The following is a 26914-nucleotide window of genomic DNA, read 5'->3' as shown; positions in this document are numbered from 1 at the left end:
GTCCCAAAAAATAGTGAATAAAATCCCATTGCAACTTCCAAGAGCCCGAGGCTGCTTCTTAAAATGTCTTGTTTTTTCCTACCAACAGTCCAAAACCCAAAGGTTTTCAGTGTTCATTGACACATGACAAAGAATCCTCTCATTGGAGAGGCTGGAACATTGAAATATTTCAGGACTACCAGATGGGTACAGGGGGCTGTAGTGAGAGCTCAGCAGGACAGAGCCTTTAAGAGCTGACTCATAAATTTTACATTTCAACCTGGTTGGAGCGAGTCATGTGGAAATGTAAAGTGAGGCTTTTTAAAGAGGAGGAGACCACCGTGTGACTGAGCTAAATATCATCAAGAGAGCATCCAAGTGCCAACCACAGAACACTGACTCTTAAAGATGATATGCCTATCACCCAAGGAAATGTGGACTTGATGAAATGAACTCTCTTCTACTGCAGAAAAGCTGATAGATAGATTAGATTAGATTTTCTAAGAATGATGAGACATCTTCTGAATCTACACTGATATCACTGTAATGATGGTGATCTCTACACAAGCTTCTTCTGTGCAGCCGCAGGCTGTACATTAGTATGACAGTACACTGGTACAGATCTGCATGTTGATACAGACGGACTGCACTGCCACACAACTCAAGGATATTTGAATTTCTGAGCTGCGCAGTATTCCCCTGCTACACAGCTCGCAGTCAGTGCAGATGTATGTAACAGATAAGGGCGAGGCTGAAGTAGATGAACTCAAATCGGGTTAAATGGACAGCTGGAGTCTGGAGAGTACAACTGCTTGTCTTCACAAGTGTGTCTAATAGGAAAGTCTGGACCCTCTAAGGACCTATTAGCTCTTGCCCATAGTGTACTACAGTAGGATGGCAGCAACTCTCAAAGCTCCCTGTGAGCTAATAAAACCGCAGGGATGCTGAAGGAGTCCAGCCTGTGAGAGTCTGAGTGTGTTTGACAAGAATAGAAAAAGATGAATAACTGCGTAAATTGCCATGTCAGAAGAGAGCTGTAGTACACTTGAAGGATATATGTGTGATTTATTGTAGATCCGATCGCTGTCAGTCATCAGTGGTCGTGAAAATGTTTTTACATCTTGCCATCAGAGGGACTGACTGACAGCAGATTGTTGATTCTAACAACACAAATTGACTGACACAGTAATGGTAATACCTGCATATGTGTGTCATACATGTGAAAACATATGTGAATGCAGAGACCTCCATACTGGGCATGAGGGCTCAGTGAAATAGTTTGGTGTTGGGATGCATGATATGGTTAAAAAAACAACATATTGACATTATTTTGACAGATATTACAATTGTGACATGATTCACGATTAATAGGAAAGATATTTATTGCATCAGAATTTTCATTTTCACCGAAAAAAACATTAAAATCATGACGATGTGACATTTGTTGGCATCTGTACCAGCTAAACATGTTACTTTACTTTTGCATCACTTTCCTGTAATGCAGCCTTTAAAAACAGTAAAAGAACACTTATGTCATTTCACAATAAGACCATGATAGTCTCATATCACCATAAAATATAATATTGATATACTACCTGCCAGCCCTATATTTAAGGTAATTAAAGTCTGTACTAATAACATTCCTATTATAATAAGACGTGTTCACTCAGTTTCATATAAAAGCTCTATACAATTAGATTGCTTATGTTGGTCCATTCACACCAATAGCAAACAATGAGTACAGAAACTTTTAATACAAATAATATACACATGAATTGCTCTAGTAGTGTAATTATTTGGTTGGTTAATCCAGTAGAGAAAAACAAAGCACTGTTTATTTTAATTAATTCTACTCAGTATGAGCTTTCCCGATCTACATGATGTGTCCACACTGACAGGCTCAAAATCAAAAAGGCTCATATGGTGCACTCTGTATATTAATTATATTTAAACATCAGGACAAATGCATACACTATGTGAGCTACTGTCAAATAACTTCAAAGTAGTTTGAGTGGGAATAGTGGGAAAATGGGAGGAGGAGAGAATAAAGCCTGAGAGGGTGACAGAGAAATTGTGCATAAGACAAAAGTGCACAAAAACGAATGAGAAAATTGGAACAAAACAGCCACGGGGAGCACAAACTCCTGCTGCAATGTCCTTTCTATAATGGAGGATGGCAAAGTGCTGAGGCAGAACTTTTTCTCATCTAGTGCAAGAACAAGTGGCTCGGTGTGTCCCGCTGATTTAAAACAAGAACAGAGGACCACGGCCAAGAATCTACAGTAGAGCCCCCCCAACCTCCCCATGCCAAGTCCACAGCCTTATTTCACCACAAACACAAGTGGGCTTTCATCCCTAAGCAGATTTACTTCCTCTGAAAAGGCAACAGCATTGGAACAACACCCAGTAAGTCACTCACATCGCCCCGCTAATCTTGACTTGCAGTGAAATGCTGCTAGAATGAGGGGTTAAGATTTATCTGCATGCGGGTGTCAGACTGTCGACATCAGAACTCGTCACCCTGAAGACCAACTTTAAGAAAAAGAAGAAATTTAAAAAATAAATGTTGACCTCTTCTATTTCGATACCAAATTAGAAGCGCATTAAAAATTACTCTGACTAACAATGTGATGACAATGCAGCTTCTGCAGACATGAAAACAGCTCTGCTCCAGTTTCCCAGAAATAACCCCCTGCTAAAAAGTCACAGGTCAGATGAGTGACAGTCAACTTGTTTTGAGCATGAGATGTTGCTGCTGCTGACAAAAGGCCTCGACAGTTAATCATTAAAAAAAGGAAAACTGAGAAAGGAAAGCAATTTAAGAATAATATGTGAGGTAGATGGAGAATGTAATCTTGAGTGGATATTCTGATTTGGAGTATAGAGCGCTGTGAAAAGTTCATTTCAGCATAATTTTACTTGTGTGCTGTTCATTTGAGGTGACAGGCTGTTAAGCATTTTCTCTGCACCTCTATAGCTCCGTATGTAAATATGCACTTACCCCTGCATTTTTGCCAGACTGCATTTCACAGACACAGACGCTATTTTCCAAACACAGATGGCATGATGCTCAGATGATGTTCTGACTCACGCAATAAATCTATAAAGGGGGCTCATTTTGTCTGATATTTATACAAGGCTCTATCTTGAGGTCCAACCCAATCGCCAGAAAAAATGCTGGCAGTGTATGTTTTCTGCAAACCACGGATATGTTGAAACCTTCCATTTCTCTGCGTTGCAACGTTACGTATCGTTCAGTTGAATTCAGGCAAAAAAATAAACACTTGGTCAGGGTTAGGAAAACATCGTGCTTTGGCTTAAAATTCTGTTCTGGTCTCAGCTGGACATGTCTCAAGTGCCCATTTGTTGTCACTACAAACAGCTGGAAATTAACCCAAGATCGCTTAAAAATGTCCAGTGGTTTCACGTTTACAAATCTTGAAACATAATCTCTAACTGTGGTCGCTGACTTGGCCGCCATCTCTCCTGTAACTCCACCTCCACTCCCGATCAACATGTAATGTGGATGTGATATGACACAAATTGTAGAAATGTCACTGTGGTGCACAACGTATCAGCTTTTTGCAGAAATCTTAACTGCCAACATTTTATTCTGGCAACTGGGCTGAGAGGTCAACCAAAATTCTCACACTTACTTACTAGTGTCTCAATGCTGATGGTCCAGCATGCTATCCAACCCCCAGCCAACCCCACCAGCACATGATCAAAAATATTCTGTTCACTACGGCCTTGCAGGAAAAAGGACATAAAACATAGTTGGCACTTCAGCCCCATCGAGTCTTCCACCCAGACGGGGTGAGAAATTCCTTTCCTTTCGCATGAAGGACTTGAAAATAAATCAGAATACTGCTATACATCAAAAGTCTGCACTCCTTATCACTCAGTGGTGAGTTGTGGTAAAAAGAAAGATTAAGCCATGCTCTGGCTTAGCAACTAAAATTAAGGCTAAGCTGAGCTAAACCTCACACTGCACTCAAGATAACCACCCTCCCCACCAAATTCTGCTTAATAAAAGTCATCGATGTTAATGGCAAGGAAAAGTCTTTTTAAGCTGAAGTTCCAGTACCAATAAAAGTACCTGCCACTGTGAACTGAAAGAGCCTTATAATCTTTAAAGAAGGGCCAGAGGAGAGAGGGGCAGGGCGTGAGATAAAGAAAACTCAACAACGTTCTTATTCCTATCCCTCCCTCATCTGCAATTCCTTTGAACGGGCTGGTTTCCCTCTTACAGAACTTGTTGTTTTACAGCTTTGTTGCCTCCTTCTCCTCCTCTCGATTTTCACCGAAGCCACAGGAATTGATTTGCAAATGTGCATTCAAAGTTAAATTGGCAGCAGTGAGGGAGGCAGGAGTGCCGGAGTGCTTTCTCTGCAGCCTCCTACTCTTTGACCCTGTGGGGACAACTAAATGAGGCACTTGCATGAGAATACAAAGTGGCAGCCATAAAGAGACAGCCTCCTTAATTGAGCCTGTGTTGATGCTAAGCATCTAAATGGGCAGGGTCAACTTTGCAAAAGGAAATTGGGTGTTTTTATCATGTCTCTCTTGGGGCCATGAAGGCATACATGAGGGGAGGCTGAAGCCACTTCGTTTTGCCCTCCTTTCAGAAAAGGGGATCGTGGAAATTGTGAGTAAAAAGATCCAAACTCCCACAGCAGCTTAAATAAAAATGCCCTTTCCACTAACAACTGTGTTTCATGCTCCCTCCGAGTGTGGCCTCTTGCACTGGCAAAGCAGCTGAAATTAGTTTTGGCTAGATGTTTGGGCAAGTTGACAAGGCAGAAGCAGCTTGCTGTAGATAGAGAGAAAACAGTGGCGTCTTTTTTGGTCCAACAGCAAAAGACAGTAAAACCTAAAAGACCATTTCTACACAAAACATTGCTCATGTTAATAGATGACTGAGCAGCTTGGGAGTTGATTAAGCTTTGATTTAGTTCCAACTGCAGAAAAGGGGGCAGCAAAACATCTCTTTTCATGGACATTTCAGCTTGTTCCCACTCCCAACGAATCAAATATGGCGGCCTGGTCAGCTGTGTCAGCTGGGTCATACACAGGATGTTCCCCCAAGAGACAGGAGGAGTCCCATCTGTGGTCAAGGTGTCAAGTGACTTCTTATTAAGTAATTAAAATAACTTACATAAATTACATAATGTAAGTTACATGACTGAACTTACATAAGTAACAGTTATTTTAACCCAAATCCTGATCTTTTCCTAAACCTAACCAAACCACAACTGTTTCACAACATTTATAAGTCATATGTCCTTAAAAGTGTTAACGTTAGTCAGCAAACTATATTTTGAGGGTCTGGCTAGATGTTGCATATTTGTCATTGCTTACTTACATATAACTAACACAGAGCCCTGCATGTGCAAAATTGATATTAGAGGAGTAGGTAAAGCATCATAGTTTGAAGCTCAAGGCCACTGACTAAGCTGCTCCACTGCAAACCATTCTGGTATAAATGATCGAGTTTCGGCCTCTGTAGAACATCAGTAATGTGGAGGATGGTTCAGCTAAAATATTCTCATGTTTAAACAGAGGACTTGGAATGAAACTTAAAGAATCAACCTCAAGTAGTAGTCCAAAGGTCTTAAATACAACCAATCCAACATCCTTCAAGTTATCACAAATCCTGCCAAGAGTTGTCAGTTTGAGTTCCAGTAGCCTGCCAGTAACAAGCATTGATTTTCTCCACTTAGTCCACCGTGGGGTTTTTTGGATCGGGCTTTGAGAGACAAGAGAGCAGCAAATGTGTGTGTCGACTAGTCTCTTGCCCTTCACTCTGTTTTGATGTAAGTGTTCTATGTGATGAGACAAGAGGAAATAGAGGAGAAAATACTGCAGCAAGGCAGTAAGAGTAGATATATTGGCTGTAGTAAATCCTAAGAAATAAAACAGAAGAAAACCATGAAAAATGGAAACCAATTTAATCCGGCTTTGTCTCAAACAAGGCTATGATTTGTTATCACTAATTATCAGTCCATTAGGGTTCACCAATGACGGCACAGCAGTGTATTTGCTCTCTTACTCATGTTAGAGAGGAAATCCTCGTGGGGTCTCCAGGACGGACACACCACTGGTTGCGGGTGGCCTTACACGGCTGCAGGGAAATGCCATTGGTTTCCTGTCCCACAGCAGCATATTAGATCGGTGTCCACTTACACACACATACACAGGCTGACTGCTATCTGCTCCTATCTGTTCGACCGCATACATCACACAAGTCACTCTGAGGGAGGAAAGGGTCGAGACGGGGACTTCCCGAGCTCCTGAGTCCCGAGTCCAAAAGAAAAACAATCATGATACTGGGTGGGGGTTGTTTTAATTTTTGCATTAACTGATAGCAATGAGAGTAGACAACCTATATAACCGAGTATACAAAGAGTCAAAGTCAGAGTGAGCCTGAGTTGAAGTTTTTCCATTCTTAAGTCAAACTTGAAAGAGGAGATGAGATTTCACTGGTTCTAAGTAAAATGAAGATGTGAAGAGGAGAAACTGGTCTAAAGGGGGAAGTTAAAGAAGCGCAAGAGATGGACTCAAATCCAGCTGCCTATCACTTTTCTAAATGAAATGAATGCCTTCGATTTTTGTGGTAAGTTGCACTTAAGAGACAACAAGTAGAGGAGCCACTCTAATTGCCTCGATAGCAAGTCACATTTCTTAAATAAGCATTTCCCTTCAGGACATCGTGCACAACCGCCATTCATTAAATAGAGCTGCTACACAGAAAAAATAGCCAAAGAGGCACTTTAACTTCGTCCTATCCCCGAGTCCCTTTTTGTGTATCAACACTCCCGTCACAAAATAACAGGAACCCAGCCACTGTCACTTTTCAAAAAGAGCTGTCCCCGACAGTTCTGAAGCAAGCCATTAAATCATCGGCGGCGCCTGTCAAAATCCCTCCGCTACAGCATCACCTTGATACACCGCTGCCGAAAATGATCCATTATCAGTTGGCTCTTTCCCACACTGAGATTTCAAGTGCCAGACTCTCAAAAATATATCCAACCCTCTGACAAAGTCACGGCGGCGACAGCTGTAGCTATACCCATGGGCTTTCCTTTTGACTCTGTGCTACAAACTGCACTCCGGAAAAAGTCTGGGGACAATAAAAACTGGGTAAACATGAAGATCTGACTGACTGCCTCGCCAGTCAGCCTTGGTGAAAACCATACACTGTTGTTAGACGGGTGGTCAGACACCAAAGACACAAAAGGACGGGGCGTTGAGGACACTACTGGAACATCGTCAAGATCATGCCATGTGTACACGCAGTTGTTCAGCTATACTAATTTCTAATTAACTAATCACTGTCCTAATTAAACAATTACAGAAGGGACATCATTTCCACTGGGGATGGAGGGATGGGGGGATGGAGGTTAGGTTTAGGTCTCTATCATGGCAATTGTAGGCGATTCTTTGGTAAATACCTTAAAATGCAGCAATGTGTGTGGCTCTTCTTGGTTTAATAAAAAGACTGCAAGCTTGATTGCTAATTTTAATCATAATTTATTATTTGCTACATTCTGTAAATTCACATAAATGAAGAAATTTGAATCTATATAACTTACATGAACTTGCTTTTTAGTTTATTCTGATAGCAAAACTTCCCCTTTAATTACAGGAGAGAGACTGCAGATAATACTTCCAACCTCACGTTGTGCCTGCAGAAGCTGTCAAACCCATTTATAATGTTTTGTAAGACTATAATGACTTTTAGAATGTGTTACTGTACGGCTACACCTGTGTGGAAATCCATCTGGTTGCACATCTGGGACTTACTGCATGGTGATTTACTATTTAATGACTGTGATGAATTATAGACCTTTAGAGCCTCCAGTGGTGTATTTTAGTCCAATTCAGGCTAAAAGCTGGCCCATCATACTCCTTAAAGCTTTAAATTATGTGAACAAAAACACAAATACATTCCCACATAACCAAAGATAAGGTGTAATATAATGTAAACGGTGTGTAGGTCAGCACCCTTATGTGACATTACCTACGTATATCATGACACACACCTTTTTCCTGAAGATTTACACAACATCACACACATACGAAGGCCTCTCTGAAAACACTGAAGACATTACAGATGCCCATTTTTGTGGGCCAAGAGGATGCAGGGAGGGAAGATGTCTCTCTGGAGACGAAGTTGGCAGATTGTTACAGTGACTGTGTGATGGGGACGGTTTGACACAATGTGTGAATTTATGCATGCCACCATTTTATTTTTTTTTTGCTTTAATCCTTCGCCAGTCACAGTGAGGAAAATTCCTCCATTTGGAGAAAAACGTGATAAATCTTGATACTGTGCATGCAGCTCCAAACAACACTTATTCCACCTGTACTGTCCAATTAGTAGCTGTATTATCCCACAAAAACTGTCCCACAGGCTGCCCTGTGCCCTCTGACTGAGACTTCCACGTTGGTCTCACTCCACATCTATTTCTGTATTATGACCAGCCATGGAGAGGTCGGCCCTCCTTAAACCACTGGAACTAATGTTGGGGGCCATCCATCTGTCTACAGCCTGAGGTGGGGAGCTCAGGCGGTATTGTATCGGGCCCCTCAGGCAGTCGCACTTGAGACCTCTGAGGAGAGGGGAGAGCTGACTTGTCCTGTCAGCACCCACGGCTAAATAGAGTTCCTGCTCAGTTTAGTCGCTTTTCTTTGATGGCCACTGGAGAAGTCTCTGTTGCACCATTGTGACTGTTTATTTTGGCCCTGTGCGGTGGGAATGTGCAGGGTAGATATTAAGCATTACCATTAAGAGAGGGTTTGCAGATGGAGCTGTACCCTACGGTTACATTTGAAAAGTGAAAGTGACTGGGCATGTTTCTACAGTCGAATGCACAACTAACTATTAATAATGCATCATAAGGCATCGTCAAACTGTTGTGTAATGAAATTCTGTTATCATGGGTATATACATGAGTGGCTGCTCACTGTTAAGCATACAGGAAATAGGCATCCAAGTTTTTTGAGTACTTATTTTTAAATTTAGCAAGCCAGTTTTTAAAAAGCCGTAAATAGATAACTAAGCGTCAAACGATAATTTCAGTTTGTGATTAATGCTGCCGATTCTGTGATGACAGGAGGAGGATGTTTGGTTCCCCAGCCTGCCTTTGAGTGTTATTTTTCAGTCGTCATAAATTAGGATTCACTTGTACCTCAATGATTTTCAGAAGATATAGCTCATTCTCTGTGTATCATACCAAAGCTTGCTGAGCTATTGACAGCCTAATTGATCTGTAAAGCACAGATGGGCAGGCAGGTGGGGGAGGGGGAAGATGCGCTCGCTGTGTGAGTACGTGTTTGTTCTCAAAATGACTACAAAGCTTTCTCTGTCTCCTGTTTTTTCTCTGCAGAAAAAAAGCAGACATGTCGTCAATATGCCAATAGCAAAAACATGAGCTACTGTATGTTGCTGGAGTCATCTGCAGTTTAACCGTTACAAGTCAGTCACATCACTGACTTGTAGACTTAAGTGTCACTAACAATGGCACTAGATGTGGTTTAACCCTTTGTAATGTGGATCATTAGTTTACAGGCTGCCAACTGATGACCTGGGAGTAAGATCAACACTGCAATACATAATCAAACAAACTGGATATGGATCACAATTATTGAAGGGTTGGTGTATCTGAATTACAAAAACCATAATCATATTTATATCTTAATAACCTCTAGTGATATCTAGCTGCAGCCGCTGCTATCAGTTTTGATTTGATATGGATTTGCTCCTTTTCTTTGTCATTTACAACAGTAAATAGAGAGTCTTTGGGTTTTGGACAAAAGTAGATTTTATAGACTATCAATCATAAAAAGAATTGGCATATTAAATCAACACTGAAAATATTTGTTGGTTGGACTGTGTCCATGAATTGAGAAGGATTGTTTGTGCCCACCTAAATACAGTGGAGTTGCAAGTAATCTATTTCCAGGAAACTCAGTCCTGCTCACTGAGTGTATTCCACAGTAGAGCTGTAATGATTAGTCGATCAACATAAATGAATCAACAACTATTACGATATTAAATTCATCATTTAAATAATGTTTCAGGCAAAAACATTCCCTGGTTCTAGCTTCTCAAACAGGTCAATTTATGACATCAAACTTAATATCTTTTGGTTTTGGAATGCTGGTCAGATAAGACAAGCAATCTGAAGATGAGCTTCATCACTTCTTTGTGGCATTTTATAGACAAAACAATAAATTGTTTAATTGAGGAAAATAACAGACAAATGAATGAAAATAAGACACAGCCCTATTCCACACAACTTCTTATCAACAGTTTTTGTTGGACCTTCTTCTATAGTGCCCAGTGAACCTTCTGGCAGCAGGGTCTGTTGATCATCCTGACTAATATGGACACTGATGCAACCACCACAAATAAAATGTGCCTGTTACTCACAAGCAACTAACTCCCCTGTATCCAAGAACCCTTAAATAGGACTAAATGATGTTACATCAAACAGACTTAAAAAACATCTTCACAGCTAGATACCAGCATTAGTTAAAAAGTCTGTTTTTTGTATTTTGGGTGAACTGAACCTTTAACTGGTTGACACTTTTTTTAGAATAAAAAAGTACAAAAGATATTTATATCCCAGATTAAAAGAGACCATGCTGGTGTGTCACATATTCATTCCCAGCAAAACTATAAACTGTCCTTGACCAATCCATTACAGCCCTCACAGCCTCCTTCACTGTGCGTCACTCAGGATGACAGCACGTCTTAAATGCACAACTGCCAATATCCAGAGAAAGGACTTTGAACAATGACACGTCTTGATAATTGTGCTATTTCAGCCACATTCCCCCCACCACACTTCCCTCCCTGAAGGAAATGGAGTTGTATGCTCAGACTGTAATTACAGTGTGGGTATCAAGGTTTGGCTCGGGCTATTTGATCTGGTTACTGGTCAGTTTGGGGACATTCATGAGACAACAAGGCAGTGGCTCTCATGCCCTGCCTTCCAGTCACTTCAATAAGAGCACGACAAACACATGGCCTGTTGACGGCCGTTGGGGAGTGCTGTCGGAGACTGCTGTGTTGACTGATGGTGACAGAGATGAGTGACGATAACAGGGCAGACTCCAGTGTCACCTTACTGACAAAACAGTCTGAAGACCAGATCCCTGAAACGTGACGCTGAGTCCACATGAAGGGGCCCGTCAGATATCAAAAGGAAAAGGGAGACGAGCAGCCAGTATGATCCTTAAGTTCTTCTTATCATATCGTATAAAGCTCATTTTATCATGAGCACTGTCCCAACATATCCATGCTGGTACTGATCTGAGGCTTACTCTCCCTTTAATCTAAGCAGCTCTGAATAACAGTGTCACCATATGACACAAATGCGCATTTAAATGTAAATCTTAACAAATAAAAAAGGCTCATGGCTAAAAACAGTACCGGCTTTTTTATTAAAAGTCACTGTGTGTTTTGCTAAAGTGAAAAAAAGTAGCTTTAATCCAGCCTTTGTAGTCCCAGAGGAGCATCTGGAGTCACTGAAGGAGCACTTTCACAGATGCTGAGTTCATATGCTCTGGGTTCATAGCCAATGTTTACAGCCTTGTAAAAGGGAGCCTCAGCAGTAGGTCCGGTCCCTGAGACACCACGCTGTCACAAACTATAACGTCCCACTTGCATCAAAAAAAAGGCTTTTGTATATCACAGTTGGGGGTGTTTCCATGTAGAACACAAAGACACAGGTATGTTGACAGAGAGCCTGTAGCCTACCGGTTACACGTGTGTGATCGATGGAGGATCTGCAGATCCAGCATCAACTAAGCAGGTTTTCAACCTGCCAGAGGTGACTCAGTCTACAAGTGAGAGTCACACTCTGGCTCATGGTGTGTCTGTAGTGATAGCTTTCTCTCCACATAGAGTCAGAGGGACAAGGATCAGAGCTACTGTAGTCAGTAAATGAGCAATTTACCAACCTGGCCAATATAAGCTCTGGCAACAATTGGTCGATAAGTCAATCAAAAGAAAATTAATAACAATAACAATTAACAATTTTGATAATCAGTTTCAGTCATTTTGAAGCAAAAATGTCAAACACTTACTGGTTCCAGCTGCTTAAATGTAGAGATTTGCTACTTTTCTTTGTTTTGGACTGTTGGTTGGACAAAGTTAGCAATTTGAAGACATCACTTTGAGCGCTGAGAAACTGCACGTTTTTTTTAATACAATTTTCTCACATTTAATAGGCTAATCAATTAAGCATGAAAATAATTAGCCTACTAATTGATGATGAAAATAATCAGTGGTTGTAGCCCTTCCCAAACTCAAGGAAGCTAAGCTTTGTACTACACAATCCATCTTCACTGCATGCATGATCTGTCTGCGCATATGGAAGCCCACAACTCCACAATACCACACAGAGTGCAATCAGATGGAAATAGAAGAACAGTTTAACATTTAACATGCACCATCTGGTGAAAGCTTTTATAAGAAATGCATAGCAGTAAAAAGAAATCATACATTTTTCAGCATTCTTGTGCACAGCAGGAAATAAAACTCCCAGCCCAGCCACGCTCACTCACAGCACACCGTATCAGTGAATGGATTCTGACTGTATCATGCTGTTTCTGGTTCACAGATGCACTGTGCCCAGGACATGTCTTCAGCTAATGGGCCTAATAATAGAGATAAATGAGCAGGCCAGAATCATGACAAAGTAAGATTTCTGTGGGGAGCAGATGCTGGTGTGAATCCAAGGTCCCTTGGGCAAGACACACAGCAAAGCTGCATATGGGCTACTCCTATGTCTGCTGGTTTAAGTGGCCTTTTAAATGACATCATCCAGAAGGATTACTCACTTTTGCATATACGCTAAATATGCATTGTTCCTTAATTTGTTTCATGTCATGGATCCATTTGAAATATTGAAAGACATTAAATAGAAACTTGATAAAAATGACAGGTAAAATGAATTTCTTTTCATTTTCCTCTGTGGGGCCCTCTTTAGAGCCCTGAGCAGTGTGTGAGACCTAGTTAGGAAGCCACTGATATGAAGCATATAGGCTCCATCTGTGCAAACATAACCAGCAGCATGCCAATTTAAACTTACCATATGCCAAAGTTCTGAGTGCAAATAAAACCAATAGGGGGACCAAAGTGCGGCGGTACTCCATTATACAGTCAGGTTTTTCATAGGCTGGTCACAGTCCTCAGTCTGTGAGACAGGCTGTCCAGCAGCACTGATATATCCAAACGTGCGAATGATTTCCAGTCTATGGGATGAAATCTCCGCAAACAGCATCAAACTCCACAGGCAGCATCTCAGCCGCCGGAGAATTAGACTGAAAGTTCAAACATCCCGCACAGGAACTTTTCCTCTCGCTCCAAAAGTCTGCGTCTAATCCCGCCGGCGGTCCGTGAAAAGCAAGCCGCAGGTGATGAGAGGAGAGGCGGCTGTGAGTGGCAGGCAGCGCCCGGTCAGTCAGTCCGTCCCGTTCTCACATGAATATCAGTCAGGAGAAATACTCATAACGGCTTCCTCTGACACTGAGTTAGTCCCAAAGTACACGAAGTCATCGCGCTGAGAGCAAAACTCCACTTTGTTAAACACAGAGCTCCATTTCTTCTTTCTCTGGCTCCTGTTTGTGTGCCCCTGCTCCGCTCCGCTACCAGGGATGAATTACTACAGGCTTCTCATCACACACAGCACGGCCCGGCAGCCACAACACACTGCTGGAGACACCGCTGCAGTGGGAGCATTCATTTCCGGTCCCGCTTTCAAAATAAAACTATGATTTACCAACTAGTCGCAACGCTTGTGAATGATTTTGCATCAATGTAAATAAAAAAACTATACACGTTGAGAGGGCAATCTATGACAAAAAATAAATTAAATAAAAAAGTTGTGTCTTTTTTCAGTCTCATGCATTGCCATAATAGAGTTTGTATAAACTATCAAAAGAGTGGACCTAGTTCATGTGTTAAAATGATTTATCGCAAGATATGTTATAGCCTTCTTCCAGGATGTTATACAGCTCCTTTTAATTTGTACCTTTCCCAGAGACCACGGTTATATTTTGTTAATTATTTTTGTAATGTCTTTAATAGCTACATTCTCAGACTTAGTTAGTTAATAATGCATCTTTTACAAATCCAGTAAAGAATAAGGCTGTATGTCTCACTTAATGTAATACAGCAATACAGGGTAATAGTTTTAATAATATATTGTTTCCTTTTTTTCTTTTCTTTTCTTTCTTTTCTTTTCTTTTCTTTTCTTTTCTTTTCTTTTCTTTTCTTTTCTTCTTGTCTTTTCTTTTTCTGCGCCACCGTCAACGATCGTTTATTGTTTCAGTTGTCAACTGTTATCCGACTGGGATTATATGTTGAAAGTACGCTCAGCAAGGTTCCGGTTTGCTCTTGGTTTATTCTGTCTGACTTCACTATCCCAACACCTCTGTGTTAAAGGGCCAGCGCACTCAGTTACAGCCACTGACGGACAGTCCACAGACACAGACTAAAACTGGTTGCAAAACTAGAAATGATCGTTTACTTTCAAACATAAATATGAAAGTGTTAACAACAACAGGCTCAGGATTATTGAAATTTTCATTTAAACTGAGAATAACATGTTTGACACAGTCCATTTCAATTACCTACAGATGCTTAGTATTCACGAACAGTCTCTCAATTAATACAATTATTATCCTCTGTGTAGGTCGGAGCAGATACTTGTATTTACAAAAATATCAAGCATTAATATAACCTCATTTTGATCAAGGGGACTATGTGTTGCTGTATCATTTTATTTTCCTTTGGCCACATTTGTAAAGCATTATTGGTAAGTGGGGTTCAGTGATCATCAGGTTATATTGGAGTAGCCTAAATGATGTGTTAAAGGGTAAGTTCACCCAAAAATAAAAAATCAGCCATAATCTACCCACTCCATTGTTGATGGAAAGTCAGGTGGCATTTTGTAGATCACAAAACATTTCTGGAGCTTCACAGCAAACAGGCGTTGCAGCTGAAGTAGATGGGGACTTAAAAAACCGTTTGAAAAAAAAAAATGGCTCCATACAGCTCATCCAGCATGATCCAGGTTTCCAGAAGCCCAGACATAACAAAACTATTGGAAAAGACATTGTTTACACCCTTTTTAAGATGACATTTTCACTGTAGCCGCTAAGCGGCAATTTTAGCAGGCACCCAGTGGGTGCATAAGCCCTGTCGTGCTACAAGGGTGGAAATAATATCTTTTTAAATCAATTTGGGATCTCTGACTTTATGTACTCATTTCATGTTTTTTTTTTTTTTGTTTGTTTGTTTTCCTGTTGTATTTGTTGCATCTTAAAACAAGTCCCCATCTACTTCAGTTGTTTCAGACAATGTCAACAGAATTTCACTCATTAAACCCCTTATTCAACTTTCTATCGGCATCGGGTTAGTAGATGTTTAATGAATTTTCATTTTGGGGGAACGTATCTTTAAATGTTGAAAAGGTTTTCGTTTTTAGGAGGTAACATCTTCCAGAGACATGGATGATGAGACGAAGCTAATACTAATATCAAAGGCTTTATTAACAACATTCTGCACCTTGGTTACTTACGTATTTTGGTATGAATATTCTTTTTTTTTTTTTTTTTTACAACATAATGTAGAAATTCTATTTTGCAGCTTAGCAAGGTCTCCAGGAGATGTGAAAGGTATCTGAGGGCATCTGAGGCCCTTTATAATCCTACAGATTGTACTTGGATTAGATCCATTTAGAAAACAACCTTTTTTCATTGAGGTCACACAATTCAATGTGGTGCAAATGTCAACATTTATCTCAAAGCTGTTATCTAACCACAGAGGCAGAAATTATGTTGGCAGCAGTATGAATCCAAATGCAAATTTGTCTTACATGTGAGAGACCTTTGATCGTGCCGACTGTGGTGCTATGTATACAAATCAGGCATTGGAAATGACTCAGGCACTATGAGACACAAACAAACCCCACACACCACTGCAAAATGTCACTATTTATCTGAGCACAGGGTCTGCCTGCACTTGATGGAAAGCGAAAAGCAATATTACATGTGCCAGGAGATATGGCAAACTGCAGCCAATGAGACTTGACATACCAAGAGCCACAACTCTGCAGTAAGGATGATTGGGTAGAGTGCTGTTGAGCTGAATAAATATTAGGGGTCAGACAGACCTAGTAAACACACAGCTCTTGACATTTATAGAAATGCATGGGATGGTGGCATGCATCAAGCGGTGCATGCTAAGATGAGATTTTACATGTTCTGTCACACAGGCTTCTTAACGCCGGGTGAAAAAGAAATAATTCTGCATCACTAAAGTCACAGAGGCTGCTGTAGAGCGCTGAGAATAAATACTCTCTTTTTATGCTAACGGGAGCACTGAAAACCAAGCAGTACTTAAACACCCCTGATATTTCTTTCATGTTTTATGCATGTACATGTTTAATTTAATTGCAAAAACTGATTAATTGAGCATTGCTCTGTGATTGAATAAAACATGATGAGGCCCTCCACTAAATGCATTTCCGTTCGCCTGTGACTGATGCTGCTACTTTGGTGCCTTCGTCAAACATTTGGCATAGCTGTCAGTGGAATGAAGCACTCCATGAATTTAGAGTAATTATCCACATTATGTACTGAATTACAATGACAGCCCATCAGTGTGGTTTGGTGCTGTTCTGCACACTTGCAGCTGAGCCATAGATCATAGAATTATGCCCTCTCCACACACAAAGGCTTGGTTTTATGAGGTGATTTTTGCCATTCATTTGAACGTGTTGTAAAGGCCTTCAGAGTCGGCTTTTGGGAAATGCCAGCATTAAAACACTTCCTGGCCGTACTATGAAAAGACAGTTTCTATGATCTATAGAGTCTAATTAATTGGAAAGGTTTGGGTGGTCAGTGGGTTTTCATTTGCTGCGCTAAAAACTCATCTTTTATACATCAATGTTTAAAGTAAAATGTTGGAATTTATAAATGGTAAATCAAAGGTGGCTATTATAAACTGGTGGAATTGGACGATCTAGTTTTTGCTGAAACAATGACATGAACATCTGCGCTTAAAAGCTTAACCAGCTGATAAATTACATTCATACGATTAATTACTACAGACTCACTGAGACAGCTCAAATTTAACAAGCAAAGATCAACACATATGTATCATTTTCAGCAAAAGCTTGTGTTTTCTTGTGTGTGTAAGAATGCATTGGCCTCTGTTCATAAATAAACGCATGACTCTAAGTGAAATGAGACTATGATATATGCCTGACCTCTGGATTGCTTATTTCTTTTGGCTGAGCCTGTGCTGCCACTACAAGCAATATCATTATACAACACTGTTATAGTTGATTAAATGCATTCATAAATTAGAAACAGCAAAACTTCTAACTTCAAACTTGTCCACTTTTTTCCACAGAAATCAAATTTCAATTGCCAAGGAGACAAAATGAGCAGCTCAGAACGCCATTTGGACTTATTATCTCACTTTGCATATCAAAATACTTAAATTAAACTGAGTTATTGCAAAAGTTGTTTACCACTTGTCTAATGAGCCTCATGCTGAAGCCACACGAATGCTCAAAATACTAGAAACAGCCTCCAGCAGTTTGGATAAAAGATTAAATCACCAAGAAGTGTATTTCCATTTGTTCCATCTGTCTTATGGCAGCATTCGCAGCTCTGCAATACTTCCTGTCCGGGGATACCTATAGATGTGACACACCTCACCTCACAGGATGGAATAATATGTGACCTTGGAGGTATTGATTGAACACAAAAGAGAGCTATGGTTCAGTTGTTCATACTCGTTTTTGGTTTATCCTCTAATTTGAGGTATAGGTGATTAGTGATTAGTGATTTATTGCTGTTGTGTGTTTTGTTTGACATTTTTGGTAACACATTTCAATGTTGTGTGTCCAGGTACTGTACAGATGTGACTTGTGTAACCTGAGGCACATTGAAATTACACTCTTAAATATTATAAAGCAGTGCCGAACAGAAGAAAGAACATCTATAACATTACCTTAAGGATATGATATGTAATATTTGTACACTACAATGTCTAAAAATGAGTAGACCTTGTTATATATTGTTGAGTTGTGTACTTACATTATCCCAGATGCTTTCAAAGATGTATATACCCAGAGAAATACATCATTTTATCTAAAGTAACCGTGTTTCACTCCATCATCGACCTATGTCTTCTGTTTTCATTGTTTTGACTGAGATACCTCTAGCGGCAGAAGATACATATGTGCATTTAATAGAATGATAAATGGTGTGTTTGGCACATGATAGGGCATAGTGCTGAACTCTAAACATAAATTAGCAAACCAACAGTTGGGTAAATTAATAGTGTGAAGAGGGAATGCGAATAACATGACCCAAACTTTGCTATAAAATAGCCTCGAAAAAACAATGAACATCTTGTTCACTGGAAGAAGGTGAACAAGATTCTTTTGTCCTTAGAAAACCAGAAGGAATTATATACTGTTCTGCCCACAATGCAATGGCCAACATCCTTTCCAGAAACACTTCCTTCCTGGGTATAAATCACCGTTAACATGTACAAACTACAGTGATGGCAGCTCTGATATTCTTGGGAGTTTTCTAGAGGTAATTCTGCATGCTTACAATTAGAGCTGATGAAGTTGAGGAGGGAAAAGTCCCACAGATATGTACTCCCACAGCTGTTGATGTCAAAGATCTGCTCTCTGTGAATACACGTTCCATCATGGTCAGCCATGCAGGGGTTGTAATGATATTTTACAATGTACAGGGTAAATATATTGTCATTTTTTTGTTTAAAAAACAAAATAATGTTTCAAGTCCCTGTGTTTTAAAGATGTACAACACTGCTGAGAAATAAGTGCATGGGGTGTAAGGTTGGTATGACTAAAAAGCAATATTCTTTGCGTCTGCACATTTTATCGTCCTCACTTAAAGGAAAAGTTCATCCCAAAAATGAAAATTCAGTCACTATCTACTCACCCCGTGCCCATGGAAAGTGTGAAGTTTTGTAGTCCACAAAACATTTCTGGAGCCATGATTTACACCCCATACACTTCTTCCTCAGCAGTGTTGTTCATCTTTAAAATTCCATTGCAACCCCTGCGTGGTTGACCATGATGGAACGTTTATTTTGTGCTTACAGCCAGCGCAACACCATCGCCAAAGCAGAAAATTACAGTGTTTTAAGATAGCATCAGTAGCATACTGTGCAGTAAGCACCCTGTACAATCACATTCTGTCTAATGCATGTTTCCCTATATCTGATGATGCAGTAGAGCATGGATAATAACTTATCAGGACGATTGCTTGTAATCTTTGTAGGCTGACTTATTCTTAGTGAAAACATAAGCACTGTTTCCTTGAAATGCCATTAAATGTGTATCACCTGTATCAATAGCCAAGCATTTGAACCTATTCCAGTTTCCCCCCCATTACTATTAATGAGACCCCTATATGTCTGCACCTTTTCTGACCCATAGCTGGTAATGGGAGGACGGGCCCTTTAAGAGGCTCCAGTGAATGAATTCTATTATAGATTAATTGATTAGGAGGGTGGCGCACTGAGATGACAATATATCTCTTTATTGATCTGCCTTTCAATGAGATTGGCTGTTACCCAACCTCCCTGAGGGATGGAGAGAGAAAAAAAGGAAGAAAATAAGAGGGGGAGAAGGTAAAGCAGGGCTGCTATTAAAGGGGCAACTCATTTCCTGTTTCTCTCTCTGGCTGCCTCTCTGCTTGGACTCAGTCCCACAATATGAAGGAAATATGAGCGAGCCAATGGGCTGCATTCAGGCTGGAGCTCTCTTTCACATATATCATCTCATTTCTCCCTGTTTCCTTCACACTCTCTCTTCTGATCTCATTATATAAGAAACCGCCTCTCTAGCTGCCTGTTCCTTACCAAGACCTCTTTGTCTTACCCTTTTCTCCATAATGAGGGGCCCCTATTAATTTGGAGGCTGTGAAGCGAGAAGCACCCTCTGTTCCCCCCCCAACGCTCTCTGCAAATCTACAAATTGATATGGGTCTATGAAGATAGAGTGGGCTGGGGCGTCCCCGTCTGTTTGCCACCACACATCATGACGAGAAGGGCAGACTGGAGTGTCAAAGGCGACATTAACCTTTTGTCTATCTACTGGGGTTTAACCATTCAACTGGTTTCATACGCTGATTGTATTTTGTAATGAGTGGGGATTACGTTTGGCACGCACACCATAAGCTGTATGGATCTGTCTCTGAAGACAGCAGTAGAGTGGGCTGCCAATAATGGAAGTGGGTTATAAAAGGGGACAGAACTGGGTGATGAAAATGGTTATTTCGAATGTTGAACCACAATTTGCACTTGATGAGGACACGAAGGAATCCTGAATGTGTTTTCATTGGCAGTGAACCACAGGAGTGCACCTTGGAATATACTGCAGTATTGGTGTCACTCTACAGTCTCCCTTAATTGTTCACTTGGGTGGGTCACACAGATGGTATGCGCTTTACATGGTTTTCTTTTATAAACCACTAATTTTCTGTGGTGCTCTGCGGATTGACATACTGCCATCACAGCTCCACCAGCTCCCATCAGGAGAGCAATGCTTCCACCAAAAGTCTGTAAACACAGTTAATAAAGCCTTTACTGGAGCAGAAGGAAGAAAAAAGCACTCTCCCATCACTAAATGATGTTTATCATCTCCTTTCATTTGGAGGCTGTCCTCACTTCAGACACAATAACATTGTATGTGACATAAGTACAGTGGGGAATGAAAAGGATGGGGTGGTTGGATGAGTCAACAAAAAGATGGACTTCGACATGAAACACAGCTGTTCGTCCAGCATAGTCCAGCATAGTCCAGCATCAGCGGGTAAAGAAATGTGTGTTATGATGTGTTAACAAGGAAATTAAGTCTGTCTTAGTTCAGTAAAAGAAAGAAACTTGACTTCAGGTGGTGTACGGTTGTATTTTATTTGTTAGTAAGGAAAGGAGGCATAAGATTGATTTTTTGATTGTTTTAGCTAAACTAAAATTACGACCATATCCTACATATTGACCCTCTAATGAAGTAGTTCTTTCAAACCAAATCATGATCTTTCCCTAACCCGAATGAAGGCACATCCGTACTATGTAAATATACTCAAACCTCCACAGTTTTATTTTTGAAACTATAATTTGTAATGGTTTTGAAAGGCGCTGACCAATGATGCTGATAGTGGTGTTGTCCTATGGGTTGTTGATCTGTTGGGATAATGACTTTTGTCTGTCAGAAGCGAAGGGAAAGGTAACATTATTTGTGATATACAAGTTTTTATATTGCCAGGCTGGATGATTATGTGTACAGGGCATCTGTCTTTGACTCCAGAGACCAACAGTCTACACCAACAAATACCACCTTTGAGTTCAGATTCTATCAAGACTGGCGCATGCTGATTCAATGCTGTGGTCATTCCTAAGGCTAGGCTGTAGTTGTCATTGTTTTATTGTTTTAAACTGTTGGACACTTTAAAACATATTAGAAAAACAGTCTCTGTCGAATCATCGACCTTCACATAGGTAATACTTTTTGCATGGCTGCTGTATTGGATCGCGTGATATTGTACCGAATGTTATGTTATCGTGTCCATCCCCTATAGTTTCTGGCAGAAGATGTGCATCTTCTTGGAAATAGCTCTTCTCAGGATCCAAGTGGAGTCAGGACAGAGGGTCAGAGTACACAACCGGCTGCCACGCCGTGCTGCTCTGTAATTTAGCCTCCTCTGCTTCCCCACCCCACAGAGCTCCCATCCGTTCGTTTCCTCACAGATGAAATGACTCTTCCAATCCTCCCAGTCTGCTCTGGGGAGGAGGGGGTAGCGGCAGCAATTACTCCCCCCCCCCCCCCCCCAAACACACACATTCTGACAAAGCTGCCGGAGAGCCTGAACAAAATTGTCTCTGCTCTACAGACTAGCTCCTCCGGCTTCATTCCTGCTCTCACCTGGCGTTAACAGGCAGCCCTGGCCTTTCATGCAACCTATTATGGTGTGTGACAGGAGCCATTCAAGCCTAGCAGTTAGTTGCCCTGCCTGAGATGCCTTATTTGCTGTGAGAATACATGAAATGCCACTGGCAATTTGGAAAGAAAAGGTGTTGATCCGTTAACATGCATAGGTTTTCCAAGTAGTGAAGGCATTGTAACTATTTCATTTGCATATGCATAATGCAAAGAGTGACCTCACCTAAAGCTTTGTCATCTTCGGCCACTTTTTAAAGAATGGCATGCAAAACCTGTTTTTCTATCAAGGGATCTGCAGCAGGCTTACAGACTGAAAGCCATATAAAATTTAAAAAAATTGCATCTGTGGGATTGAAATCGGAAAGGAGATTGCAGCCCGATGTAATTCGCCATGTTTCATCACATCCACTTCCAGGGAGCAATTATCACACACATACACGGATCAGACAATGCTATGTTTTACACGTTGACTGCGAACAAAATATGCCAGAAGCTTTTGTCTCCTGCATTGAATTTGACCCCATCTCATCAGACTCCTGCTGAGAGGTAAGCTAATATTCTGTTATTACCTTAGCTGTGTTTGATGCAAAATGGCCCATTATATTTCCAGGACAGAGCTGTGGTGTCTGGCAAATTGGAAAGGGAAAGTAATTACACCATGAATATACACAGCCAGCTCATTTGTAGTATTGAAAATGGATCTAATAAAGCAAAACAACACTCACAGCAGAGATGTTCTCATTTTAATGGGAGATGGCAATAAATAGCAAGATACTGTGCGTCTGATATCGCAGTGGTTTGTTGAAAGCATAGCCTTTAACAGAGCACTAGCCACACCTTACATGTGACAAGGGCCATTGTGGAATAGAGGGACATTCATGAAAGCATATCTGTAATCAGGAGGAAAGGTTGGCACACTTTAGGCCACTTTGATTTCAGATTGCAGTGCTCACAGCTGCTTGTGGTCTTGGCTATTATTTTCACTAACTTTCCTCAAGCCAAAGACCTTTATTTGATATTTGATATGATATATTTATTTGATATTTTAAGTGTTTTTCGTGCAAGTTGTTATTTTAAAATAAAATCTTTTGTTGGTTTGTCCTTAATTCTGGTTACTATTTCCACATTCCCAATAAAAAGTAAAAAGATCATGGGAATATGTTTTTCCTTTTGTTTTCTGGACACTGTTATGTACTCCTGCAGTAATTTAAAGGTGTTGGTCATCAATACTACCATACCGCTCACTCTAAATTAGATCAGCCAGCTTAATATTTTAATTTACAGGCATGTAGAAATGTCTTATATAACTTGTAATATACGAGATACCTCATGACAGATGAGCTTGAGTTGTGGTCAGAGTGCAAAATGAAAACCAGCAAAAAAGTTTTGCCAAATCCCATGGCCTTATTGTCTCTGGTTTTATCCTTCACATTCACATGTATGTGTTGAATTATTTCAGTCAGTACAGACAGGACAGGATATCTGTGTTAATTTTCTAATTTTCAGGTATCAACATGTGTACATTTTGGGTATAATGCATATGCTCAAATGTGCTGATTGAATTCAAATAGGTCAGATAGGACACACTGCTTGTGAGCAGTTAAAAGCTGTAAAGCAGTACAGACATACAGGCTTTACAGAGGTGGGAGGAAGAGCTATTTCCAGCTGCTGGTATTCAAAGATGGCTGGGCAATGTGCCTGCATTCAAAAGGAAGCACCTAGCACTGATATCCGACTCATGACTACCCATCTAAACGCTCAACAGACAGGTTTGTGGATGTTTGTGAAGAGACTGGTATCCATCATTGTCTGATTCACGCTGGTAGAATGTGTTCTCAACGCCATGTATGTGCGATGTGGCTCTGATACACATGAAAATAAGAAAGTGTCCATCAGTGCAAGCAGACCTATGGGTTGTACTCTCCCTCAACACATCCACAGCTGGCTCACATTTCCCCCTTTTTGTTTTCCTTTGTTTGCCCTTGTACACCTTAAATAAAAGCCCACTTTAATTTGAAAGGAAATGCATTTCCCTCACATATGAGCAGACATTTATATACATATTAAAGTGTATTTATTGTTTATTTCAAGTTAAATATTCATCAGTTAATCTGCAGACCACCTGTTGGCTTTTATTCCGAGTGATTGAGAATCAACCTGAATTATTTAAAGGGCTCTGTGGAACTTCTGTCTTCAGGCCGGTCGTTAGTTTATGTAAGTGGACTCCATTTCTAAACTAATGCCAGCTACTGTTGCTCTCTGTTAGGAGGAGCAGAGAACGGCACGGAGACGAGGCACTTGAGAACGTGCATAATGTCACATCCTCTGGACTGCCACCTATAATCCCACCCCGAGTCCTTACAAAGAAATCTGCAGTCCAGCAGCAGTAAATCAAATGCTCAACACAAATCATCCACAGGTTTGTAAAGCCAACTGAGAGAGACAGGGAAGGTCTCATCTTTCACATCTCGTACAATCTGCTCACGTTTGGCTGATAAAACAGAGATTAGTACATGTAAATTGCTACAAATTGTTATACTTAATATTCACAATATAATATAATATGAAATGGCTTTGTTCAACATATTTGTCACATGTGGCACAAAAGCCATTAGTAATAATGGCTTTTACACTGCAGAGGTGGAGTTCTCAAGTTTGACAGCCACTGTAAGCACTGTTTCCACATCAAATCACAACATTTACTGTTGTTACGGCTGATAGAAAGTCACTGGAGACGGTTCAAACAGGTCTGAGAAGTATGAAGAAGGAGGAAAAATGATTCTTGTAAAGTGATATGTGATGTTTGGTTATTTCTCAATTATTTGCTCTGTACACATTTACTATCTGGGTGAAAGTGTGGAGTAAGGAGCTGCTGTTTGAGCACTGCATCTGTTCACATTAAAGGCGCAATACGTAGTTTTGGGGAAGAAATTCAAACTCAAAATTTCGATATTTACAATATTAATGAGGTAATAATACAAACTCAGAAATGTCTTTTGTTTTCTATAATTGAATAAACAAGCTGTTCTCAGATGAAAATGATAATAATAAACTACACAGTGCAACTTTAACTTGACTCATAAAGAATGTTTCTCATGATCAGGCATAGAAACCGTGTACTGAAAATTGTGGAACAGCCATGAACAGTGAGTAATCTTTATACTGGAAATTTTTCTGTGTTTCGGTTTGTTTATGTCTCTGCATTCATTGTCTTTCCACTGTATCAAGTACAATCCTATAAAGGAAAGTTACACTGGAACCTTGAGCTTCGAGCACATTCACAGAACAAGCAGCAACATTGAATACCACCAATTCAGTGTGATTTTTCACTAGAATTACAGAAGCTCCTCTACAACTCAAGTTTGAATAAGCCCTAAAGGTCCCTCAAGGAGCTTTCTCTTTTTACACCGAGCTCGATTCCATGCCTCTCAGCACTCTCCTTCACAACTCCCCTCCCCTGTGTGTTGGGTAAATGTAAAGAGTCCAGTGAAAAGTGGCACTGGCTTCCCTCTCCACCCGTCTTCATAGGCTGTCAGGGTTAAGCCTCACTACCTCAAGGGGAAAATGTGAGATGATGGGTGAGAGCCAAGTCCAAACACTCATAGAGGTCGGGGAGAGGGGCGCGAAACATTCCACAAGGCTTAGTTACCTCAGAGAGAGAGAGAGATACCTGAGGCCAGAGGGACAGTGATCAATGTCAGCGAGAGCGAGGTAGCACTGAGTAAACCTACCTTGGCAGCTTTGGTAAACAGTAGAGAATGCAGAGAACATATCAACTAGGAACAGTTTGGGGTTGTATCAGGAGAGATGGATGTGAATCTGAGTCTGTTTTTGTTTGAATCTTACTTTTCTTGCTCTCCTTTTATATTTGTTGTATTGTAGAAGCACAGCCAAGTCTCAGTCAAAGGTCATATAAAAATAAGTCATAATTAAAGCAACACAGCAGTAAGTTCTATTGAAAGCTTCCAAATACATTTTTGAGGGTACAGTGACTTGTAATAGGGTGAATGGTGTCTCCGTCTCAGCCAATCACTTGTTTCTGCACTATGTACAGTCAGAGAGCGAGTAGGACGCACAGTGTGTCATCCCCCACAGCTGTACATCACACACAGCAACAACTATAGTGATTTTGGCAAAACTGGATAAAAGTTTATGAAGAAAATGTTTTCTGATTTTCCCTCTGATGTCCTCCGGCTGCTCTGCATCATCTCCCTATGATTTACAGTTTCCTGTACAGTTGCTACAAGCTCTGCTAGCTGACCCTGCTGAGAGCACCACTGGACAGTGTTGGTGTTTACAGCCTCTCAGCAGCCTTTAGGGACATCATGACAGAAGTGAAGAGACCGAAGAGGACGCTGACAGAGGAAGCTAAAAGAAAAAAAGTGACTGAACAAGACGCTGGAAAAGAGTAAATCTCAGACTGGCTTTTGGTCATTAGCGATAGCTTCAGCTGTTGGATAGTAAATAATATAAGCTGAGTTATGTCTTCTGTTGTTTGGCTGTGTTAGCAAAGTTATCAAGTCAGTCCATTTGGGCAGACGTTTAGCCCTTAACATGTTACAACCAGGTGTTATTTTCTCTGGTTCACGTTAGCTTGGCGTGCTGTTACTATTCTCAGTTATCGCATTATACATTTTCAAGACATAACATTGTTGTGATGCCGAGTTTTGTTTGCAGTTAGCATGTAACATCACATTACATCTGACAAACTGTCACAGAAACCTGTGATTTGTATTTAAAACTGTTGTCTTGCACACAGAAACGGTGGAGTGTGTGCCAGATCACACAAAATAAAGAATTTCTATATAATGTTGCTTTAAGGTCAGGATCATTAAATCTCTGGAATGCTTTTACTACAAATACGTGTTTTTTTGTGTGATTTGTAATTGTGGTTGGTATGGCAATCGGAGTGCAGTGAG

General features: G+C 40.5%; 1 protein-coding gene across 1 annotated transcript in view; it reads right to left on the bottom strand.

The window, feature by feature from the left end:
* The window catches only part of robo3 (roundabout, axon guidance receptor, homolog 3 (Drosophila)), a 93517-nt gene extending 79935 nt beyond the window's left edge, over positions 1-13582 (bottom strand). Inside the window, exon 1 of the mRNA XM_073480131.1 lies at positions 13086-13582. Coding sequence (XP_073336232.1) covers positions 13086-13149 — 64 coding nt within the window. The 5' untranslated portion in view covers positions 13150-13582. The remainder of the gene's footprint in view (positions 1-13085) is intronic.
* Positions 13583-26914: the final 13332 nt, after the last annotated feature.

The sequence above is a fragment of the Pagrus major genome, chromosome 13 (genome assembly GCF_040436345.1).
Source record: "Pagrus major chromosome 13, Pma_NU_1.0".
Classification (NCBI taxonomy): domain Eukaryota; kingdom Metazoa; phylum Chordata; class Actinopteri; order Spariformes; family Sparidae; genus Pagrus; species Pagrus major.
Note: the sequence above shows the minus strand (reverse complement) of the source record. Positions and strands in the feature narration are given on the sequence as shown.